We start from the raw sequence: 10293 nt of genomic DNA, 5'->3' as shown, positions 1-10293 counted from the left end.
CTGCTTCTAAAAGGGGTATATCAAAAGCAGAAAAAAAAAATATATATATATATATATATATATATATATATATATATATATATATATATATATATATATATATATATATATATGAAAGTAGAAAATATCACCTTTGCAACGATGTTACGTAGGTTGTCGTAGGTGGTCAAACAACAGAGATATCGCAATAGTCGGTAATGCATCCCTTTTTCCATTTTTGTGCAATCACACTACGAAATTTTGATCGGATCCTCACGAAATGTTGGGGGTTGATGGGGGTCTAACACAGAAAGAAGCTTATTGATGGTTGGCATACATCCCACTTTTCCATTTTTTATTTGGGTTGTACTGTCGATGCACTTAAATGCGTTTCAAAAAAATTGACCTGTGTTAATGAAGACATTCAGAGCAAAGGCGCTAAGCTATCCCAATTTTAATATTTTGAATTTTATTAGTCAAAAGCTTATGAACAGGGGTAGTGGTGTAGGGTATCACATAGTCGGCCCCGACCAGACTATAGCCTTGGCTCACTTGTTTTATATTACCATCAACGCTGCTTCCACGAAAATTATTTGTTATGGTCCATATTACGAGATCGTGACTAAAACACTTCAATTAATATAAATATATTCATATTTTATAGAATATATTAACAGTTCCCGACTTATTAAATGGTGAACATCAACTTCAACGATTGTAAAACTTTTTTGAATATTACCATATACACTTTTATACGGGCAAAATGTGCCTCATCGAAATAATGGTTTTAGACCACAAGTATGTTTGGACGAAATGTGTTTCAGACAATTTGGAGTCGATTTAGCCATGTCCGTCCGTCTGTCTGGCTGGTGCGCACGATAACTCTCGAACGGATCAACCGATTCGGTCCAAAATTTGGCTTTCTTTTTGTCCGCACTTAGTTTAAGTTCGAAAATGGGTTATATCGGTCCACTCCTTCCGGTACCTCCCCCACAAAAGTTCAAAAATGTTCGGAAAATTTGTGCGCACGATAACTCTTAAAGGAAGTAACCGAGTTGGTCCAAATATTGCATATCGTGAAATTTCTAGTAGACTTAGATGAGGTTCCAATATGGACTCAATCGGTTCACTCCTTCGTGTACCTCCCACACAAAATTTCGAAAAAGTTCAGTTTAGGTACCTGCTCTCGAATCGCTTTGATTTTTGTTGTAGCAACTTATATTCACTGCCCCTCATTCGAAGCTATAAGTTTCATCAGGGGCAAGACCATACTTCCTGAGAAAATAGCCTGAATGTTACAAAAAAAAACCCTATGACACCGTGTGTAGTGGTTGGAGCTCAAGATAACTCTCGAACGGATCTGCCGATTCGGTCCAAAATGTGGCCTTCGTAATATTTTGTGCGAACTTAGTTTAAGTTCGAAGATAAGCCATATCGGTTCACTCCTTCAGGTACTTCCCCCACAAAAGCTCAAAAATGTTCGGAAAAATTGTGCGCACGATAACTTTGGATGGGAGTGACCGATTTGGTCCATACTTTACACATCCTAATATATCTACCAGATATAGATCAGGTTCTAATATGTCCACTCCTTCGGGTACCTCCCACACAAAATTTTGGATAAGTTAACTTTAAGAACTGCTCTGGAATCACTTTGATTTTTGTTGAAGCAACTTTCATTCACTGCCTCAATTACGACGGTAAAAGTTTTTTCTTGTGAAAACAGCCCGAAAGTTGTAAAAAATCCCTATGGTACCATATGTAGTGACTGGAGAGCTAGAACCGAATACTGCGTTTGTCCATACCTTGGATATTATAATATTTCTTCGAATATTAGATGAAATTCGAAGGTGGTGCTTATAGGTCCACTCCTTGCGGTACCTCCCCCACAAAAGTTCGAAAATATTCGCTAAGATGGTACGCGCGATTTTTCATAGAGGTAGCAACCGATTTGATCCAAACTTTGGATCTCTAAATATTGTCGAAACTTAGTTTATGTTCAATTTTGGCCCTATCTGTCCAATTCTTGCGGTACCACCCACACAAATGTTCAACATTTTTGTGTAATTAAGGGTATGTTCGAGGATCCTTTGGACATTTTTAACGAAGGTTTTTCTAATGGCCCTCTTTACAGCGATTTTAAGTTTATCGTAGGCTAGTGTGATAAAAAAGCCCTATACATCGTTATCCCCGCAAATTTTTGAGCTTTAATCCTATCCATACTTTTGTCGGTTCATATGCCAAAAATTTTGAAAACCCCCCTAAATATATAAGTTGTTTTTTTTTTTTTTTGGAAAAAAGTATTTAAATCCACACAGCCTGAGGGTATTTTTCTGTCGGCAAAGCCAACTGATACTTTTTTACTTGTTTTATTTCTCATTTACATTCAAAATAACATAAAAATACTTTTGAAATCATCAAGACCAAGAAATTGGCATATCTGGGTTAAATATTGTTTATTTGTTTTTTATGTCCTTTCCGCATTCGAAGTAGCGGGCAATTTCCTAGTAGATTATAATTTGTCTTTTGACTTCGATGTCATGACTATGTTCCGGTAACCAACTATTTTCGTCGGTAGCCTAAAAACATAGTTACATAACATAGTACTTACTTACTTAACTGGCTTTTTACAGAACATTTGTTCCATAAGTCAAACTAGGAAAAGATCTCCAATCTTCCCTGAACAGGACATAGTTACAAAAAAAATTCCAACATATGAGGTTTATCCGTTCTCATTTTGTTTCGAAAAGTGTTATTACTCAAAAATTGTAGACCTTAAGATATACTGGATTGACTTTTTGAACCGTTTAGTTCAATTCCAAAATGCCATGAAAAATATGCATTACTGTTCTCCCAAATAGTCAAGAAAATTGCGTTATATGTTTTTATCATTTGCATCTAAACATAAACCCCACAACCCCTGTCTCAGAATATTCATAATTCAATAATTGGTTTGTACATTGGACAGTGTCACTGAACTGCTCTGAAACTAAAAAAAGAAGTTAACAGTGTAGAATATGTATTTAAAAATTATAGTTTCAAAGAATCTGTCAACAATTAGTTTTACCATAATTATGGTTTAACGTTTCCAAAATAATTCAACAAAAAAATGTATTTAAATTTACCATTGTCAACCGTTGGCCTCACGACACTCAAAAACATGTTAATAAATGTGAGTTGAATGCATTAAGAAGAAAACCCCTTAATAATTTCTCCTCCAATTTGAGTGTTTTTTATTTGTTTATTTTACTCACAAATGAGCAGTTTTGAGTTTAGTTTATTTTTTATGGCACTGCACAGCAGCACAATTGAGACAAGCGGCGGCCAACGGCAACCAGCCAAGCATTCAAACAACCAACCCGACAGACATTTGAGGTGATGTGAAGTGGATTTTTGTTAAATATATTTTCAATGCCGCAACATCGGTTAGTTTGGCCAGAAACCTCAACAAATTAAGAAGTGAAACGCACAATAAAAATAAAACAAAATATAACGAGAAAAAAAATTAACAAAAAATCAACCTCATGTGGAAATAAAGAAAAAAAACCCTAATAACTAAAGTTCATTTTAACAACAACAAAGTTGAAAAGATCTCCCACAAAAGCAAGAAAAAAAGTTCCAAAAAAGGGAGTCTTACAAAAATATAATTAACACATTTTGTGACACCAATACCTCAACAGCAAAGCAAAAGATTGCGTAAATTCCCCTTGCGGCCAACTCTAATAAAACAAAGAAAAAAAAAGTACAAAAAGTGAGTTTAAAATTAAGTAAGCCAGTGTTGAAAAGACGTTGCAATAAAACTTTATTACGTACACAAATTTTAATGGAGTAAAGCAGCCAGTAGCAGTTATTTCTTTGTGCCCTCATATGTGGCAATCTATTTCTTATTATTTTTTTCCCCTTATTAATTTAGATAATGATGATTTTTCATCATAATAAGTTACGTTGTTTTTTCGTATACATCTTATACTTCACTTTCACTTTCCGAAAAATTTTTCCTCCTCCAGATGTTGCACCACAAGGCACGGGTATAATGGGTTACTGTAGTTTTCTTGTTTGGTGTTTTTTCTTCACTTCTTTTAAACCGGAAATCTTTGTATTTTGTTCGTTACTTTTATGCCTGCTCAAATGTCTGTTTTTCCAGCTTCTGCCAAGACAGGTACATAGTTTGCATGTATGTCTGTCGGTCTGTTGTTTGTTTGGTTATTTATAAATTTAAATTTTTTACAACTTCGTGTTTTCTTCTTCGTCTTCTTCTTAAAATGATTTACTATTTCACGCTATTTTGATTTTTAATAATTTATTTATTAAGTTTTTTTTTTCGTTTAAACTGAAAGATATTCCTCCCACTATTTTTCTGCTCCATTTCTTATTCGTTCATAAGTTCGTGTTTCGGGTTGAAAACGAAAGTATATTTAGTACTACACATAATTATGGATTTCGAAAGACATTTTTGGGTTTGTTGAAATGTAAATAAGCCATATTTTTGTTGCAAAACATAGTTATATCATGATGAAGTTGCAAGATGGGTTAATTTAAAGTTGTGGCATCATTGCTTTAAGTGCATACCCAGAAAATTTGAAAAAGGGCAATTAAGAGTAACATCTCTCATCCTAGCGAAAAAATGAAAAGAAAATGTTTTAATAAATTACCATAGTGTTTACACGAAGTGAGTTATTTTATATTTCCTCAGGTACTAAATTTTAGTGGACTAGATCTTTTAGGGATCATCATGGAACAAAGTTTCGTTATCGCAGAATAATGCCTGAGGATGTCCTCTTTCGGTCCAGTTCCGTCTGTTTAACACTTTTTTATTTTTACTGTTTTTTTGAAATTACATGGGTAAAAATTTGAGTTTTTATACCCTCAGCATTTATGCTAACGAGGGTATATACACTTTCATATGGACAAAATGTGCCTCATCGAAATAATGGTTTTAGACCCCAAGTATGTTTGGTAGAAATCCGTTTCAGGCAATTTGGAGTCGATTTAGCAATATCCGTCCGTCTGTCTGGCTGGCACGATAATTCTCGAACGGGTCAACCGATTCTAACCAAATTTTATGTATTGTAGTATTTTGCCTAAACTTAGTTTAAATTCGAAGATGGACCATATCGGTCCACTCCTTCCGGTACCTCCCCCACAAAAGTTTGAAAATGTTCGGAAAATTTGTACGTACGATAACTCTAGAAGGGAGTGACCGATTTGGTCCATACTTTGCAAATCGTGAAGTGTCTACCAGACTTAGATAAGTTTCCAATATGGATTCAATCGGTCCGCTTCTTTGGGTACCTCCCACACAAAATTTGGGATAAGTTCAGTTTAGGACCTGCTCTCGAATCGCTTTGATTTTTTGCAACAACTTGTATTCACTGCCCCCCATACGACGGTACAAGTTTCATCAGGGGCAAGTCCATACTTCCTGAGAAAATAGGCTGAAAGATGCAAAATGTCCCTATGATACCGTGTGTAATGGTTGGAGCGCAAGATAACTCTCGAACGGATCTGCCGATTCGGTCCAAAATTTGGCCTTCGTAATATTTTGTCCAAACATAGTTTAAATTCGAAGATAACGCACGATAACTTTTAAACATCCTAATATATATCAGGGGCAAGTCCATATTTCTCGGAAAACAGCCCGAAAGGTGTAAACCCCTATGTCAACATATGTGGCGGTAGGAGAGCACGATAACTGTCGAACCGTTCAACCGATTTGGTCCAATATTTGGTCTTCGTCATATCCAAACATAGTTTCATGGGGCAATACCGGTCCACAACTTCCGGTACTTCTCCCCAATATTTAAAAAATGCTAGGACGATATCAAAATTTAAAAATAAATACTCATTGGTTTTTCCAACAAAAACACTCATATTTTGATGCAAAAAAAAATCATTTTTCATCTTTTACTTTTGTAAGAAAGTACCGAAAGGTGTCCGCCGGTATAGTCCATTTGGGAACTTAATTTGAAGTTTGAGAGTATTATAACGATGTGCGCAAAGGTTGGACACACTTGTCTAAAGTTATTGTGCCCACCAGCCATTTTAGTTGGTCACGATATAATTTTTTATGTCGGAAACAATGGGCTTGCCCAAGAAAAATATTATATCGCTGTAATCAGAATCGCAAAGAATAAGATCCATGAAAATTTCAAAACAATCCTCGAAAAGGCCTTAAACTGCACTTAAGCCTAAATATTGAAGTTTTATGAAGGAGGAGGTGTTGTTCGATAAAGACCTTTTTGGAACTCCATGTAGGTTTGAAAGAAATTTTACGATGGCTATACATATCAGATATTCAATTCGCAGCAAATTTTTTTGATGTTGTCCAGACTGGAAATCTTGTCAGACATTCAGCAGGCAAAGTGGATCTGCCAACCATTGCACAATGGTCCCACTTCTATGGGAAGGTGCGACATAAATATTTATAATCGTCGGATCAATCTGATTTTTTCAGTATATGCTGAAAATAAGTAAAAAATACTTTAGCCAAAAAATCTTCAATATGGATCCAGTTTTTCCTATAGCCCCCATGTAGCGGTACCACCCGATTTCAGGTATTTTGAAGCTTTTATCTGCATTTTCGGCCCTAACTGACTGTACTTTGGTATTTGGCGTTCCCAATGGTTTTTCTGTGCCAAAAATTGTGGTCTTAGGTCCAGGTTTCGGTATAGCTCTCATATTACGATACCTCCCGATTTCTGGTATTTTGAAAACTTTATCACCATTTCGGCCCGAATTAGTTGTAATTTGCAACTTGGAGTTCCCAATGGTCAAAAACCTTCTGCGCCAAAAATTGTGATCTTAGGTCCAGGTTTCGGTATAGCCCTCATATACGGTACCTCCCGATTTCAGGTATTTTAAAGATTGTTTCAACATTTTTGGCCCGAATTGGTTGTAATTTGCCATTTGGAGTTCTCAATGATCAAAAACATACTGCGCCAAAAATTGTGGTCTTAGATCCAGGTTTCGGTATAGCCCTCATATACGGTACCTCCCGATTTCAGGTATTTTAAAGATTGTTTCAACATTTTCGTCCCGAATTGGTTGTAATTTGCCATTTGGAGTTCTCAATGATCAAAAGCCTTCTGCGCCAAAAATTGTGGTCTTAGGTCCAGGTTTCGATATAGCCCTCATATACGGTACCTCCCGATTTCAGGTATTTTGAAGACTTTATTACCATTTCGGCCCGAATTGGTTGTAATTTGCCATTTGGAGTTCCCAATGGTCAAAAACCTTCTGTGCCAAAAATTGTGGTCTTAGGTCCAGGTTTCGGTATAGCCCTCATATACGGTACCTCCCGATTTCAGGTATTTTAAAGATTGTTTCAACATTTTTGGCCCGAATTGGTTGTAATTTGCCATTTGGAGTTCTCAATGATCAAAAACCAACTGCGCCAAAAATTGTGGTCTTAGGTCCAGGTTTCGGTATAGCCCTCATATACGGTACCTCCCGATTTCAGGTATTTTAAAGATTGTTTCAACATTTTCGTCCCGAATTGGTTGTAATTTGCCATTTGGAGTTCTCAATGATCAAAAACCTTCTGTGCCAAAAATTGTGGTCTTAGGTCCAGGTTTCGGTATAGCTCTCATATTACGATACCTCCCGATTTCTGGTATTTTGAAAACTTTATCACCATTTCGGCCCGAATTGGTTGTAATTTGCAATTTGGAGTTCACAATGGTCAAAAACCTTCTGCGCCAAAAATTGTGGTCTTAGGTCCAGGTTTCGGTATAGCCCTCATATACGGTACCTCCCGATTTCAGGTATTTTAAAGATTGTTTCAACATTTTTGGCCCGAATTGGTTGTAATTTGCCATTTGGAGTTCTCAATGATCAAAAACCAACTGCGCCAAAAATTGTGGTCTTAGGTCCAGGTTTCGATATAGCCCTCATATACAGTACCTCCCGATTTCAGGTATTTTGAAGACTTTATTACCATTTCGGCCCGAATTGGTTGTAATTTGCCATTTGGAGTTCCCAATGGTCAAAAACCTTCTGTGCCAAAAATTGTGGTCTTAGGTCCAGGTTTCGGTATAGCTCTCATATTACGATACCTCCCGATTTCTGGTATTTTAAAGATTGTGTCAACATTTTCGTCCCGAATTGGTTGTAATTTGCCATTTGGAGTTCTCAATGATCAAAAACCTTCTGCGCCAAAAATTGTGGTCTTAGGTCCAGGTTTCGGTATAGCCCTCACCATTTCGGTCCGAATTGTTTGTAATTTGCCATTTGGAGTTCTCAATGATCAAAAACCTTCTGCGCCAAAAATGGTGGTCTTAGGTCTAGGTTTCGGTATAGCCCTCATATTACGGTATCTCCCGATTTCAGGTATTTTAAAGATTGTTTCAACATGTTCGGCCCGAATTGGTTGTAATTTGCCATTTGAAGTTCTCAATGATCCAAAACCTTCTGCTCCAAAAATGTTGGTCTTAGCTCCAGATTTCCGTATAGCCCTCATATTACGGTACCTCCCTATTTCTGTTATTTTGAGATTTTCATCTACATTTTCGGTTTGAATTGGTTTTAATTTGCTATTTGGAGCTCTTAGTGGTCAAAAGACGTCTCCGACTGGTATCGTGGAAAGGAAACAAATTATTTCATTTGAAGTCAGAAAATTTCATGGTAGGGGGATATAATAAAGTTCGGTGCGACTTGTTTTTCATATTATATGTAGCACCATACATATATCAAAAATATACAGATGTAAAAAATACACTCATAAGAAGATCCCAAAACAAGAATGTCTGAATCTTTAAAGAAAAAACCAAAACAAACAATTAAAACGCAAAACAAAGAAGAAACTGAGAATACAGTAATACGGCATATTCACTGAAACGACCAGAGGCATCGTCAGTATTTTTAATGTCACACACGGAAATGCAAATATATGCAGCTGGAATCAAATTTTTTGTAAACTTGACACTATTTCAAACATTCTTCAAAAAATTTGGAGAGTGGCGAAGGATGGCGAAGTTAGTAAAACTCAACTTCAATTTTTAGGACTTGAAAAAAAAAAATCCACAAAAAAGTATTATAAAAAATGTGATTTCCAGCACATTTTATGCGAATAATGTGTAAAAATTTTTACGTAAAAGTAACTAAAAAACCTTGTACCAAAACTTCCATACTGAAAAAAATAATTTTATCCTTTCAATTTTGAGTTACTTGTTTCGTAAGTAGTGACAACCTTACTGATGTTTTTAAAGTCTTAAAGAGATCATACGTAAATGTCAATTTCTCCTGTTTCGTTTTTTAAATACCGTTATAAATTAAAAAAAAAAAAACAGTGCTGGAATATTAAAATGTGATACGTTTAGAGACAATTTGCTGAATTGTCGCAGAGATTTGCTGATATCGATTTTTTGATTTTTGTCGCAGGTTGGGACCAGTGTGCATTGGTGGATGTAATTGTTAATAATATATGACAGCAAACAATTTACAAATTAGTGTTCCTTATGATGTGTATATTAGGGCGACACATAAAAACAAACAATTTTTCTTTTAAGAATTCGTTTTTAAGCCAAACCAATGAACTGGTAAAATTGTTTCGTCGATTGGAAAATAAATGTAGCCTGCAGAGCGATTTCCTGAAAATATTGTTCAGAGTGCACGGATTATTCTTAACCGATTATCATAAATTTTTGTAGAAATGGTTTTTTAATAAACTGGTAAAGATTTTTCATCGATTTGACTAGAATTGCGTCCTTTAGAGCTCTTTGGTCCCATACAAAATACTATGGAAATAAAGATAGCCCGGGTGGCACGGGTTAACGTTAACCGATCGCCATAAAATTTCCAATGTATATAAGGTTTTTGAATCAAATGGAAAAAAAATTGTCGGTGGGTCTTTCAAAGGTTTCTTTATTTGGGGTCACCCTAATGTACATGTGTCCAATAATTCAGGCCAAAAGAAATGTTCATACAATAAATACTCTCTCACTTGAGTCTGTGAAATTTGTTTATAAAATTCCCATTTAAAAAACAAAAATACATCCCAAGTTATTTCTATCCTTATTATTGTTTCTTATTGTTTATTTGGGTATTCTTTAAGTATTTATTTAAGAACTTCAATTCAATTCAAAACTCAAAATAGAATTTTTCGAACATGAATCATTATTTGTTTACAATTTGTCTTTTGTTAAGTACTTCATAACACTAAACAAAGTACATTATTTTAAGGATTAACTTTTTGTTGTTGTTTAGAAAAAAAAACATTTTTTAGAAAATAATTTTACTTCGAACAGAACGATGTCATTGTTTTCAGACAAAATCTTTTGTTTGATTTTCGATTTAATACGGAAATATGATGACAAT

General features: G+C 35.2%; 1 protein-coding gene across 1 annotated transcript in view; it reads left to right on the top strand.

Annotated features, from left to right (window-relative positions):
• Nucleotides 1-3253: 3253 nt before the first annotated feature.
• Nucleotides 3254-10293, top strand: part of LOC141401467 (clavesin-1) — a 30240-nt gene continuing 23200 nt past the window's right edge. The window contains exon 1 of the mRNA XM_073981729.1: nucleotides 3254-3730. Within this exon, the coding sequence (XP_073837830.1) occupies nucleotide 3730 (1 nt within the window). The 5' untranslated portion in view covers nucleotides 3254-3729. The remainder of the gene's footprint in view (nucleotides 3731-10293) is intronic.

Source organism: Musca autumnalis, unplaced genomic scaffold, assembly GCF_047663935.1.
Source record: "Musca autumnalis isolate F117 unplaced genomic scaffold, ASM4766393v1 scaffold_4, whole genome shotgun sequence".
Taxonomy (NCBI): domain Eukaryota; kingdom Metazoa; phylum Arthropoda; class Insecta; order Diptera; family Muscidae; genus Musca; species Musca autumnalis.
The sequence above is the reverse complement of the archived record's forward strand: the minus strand, read 5'-3'. Positions and strand labels throughout refer to the sequence as shown.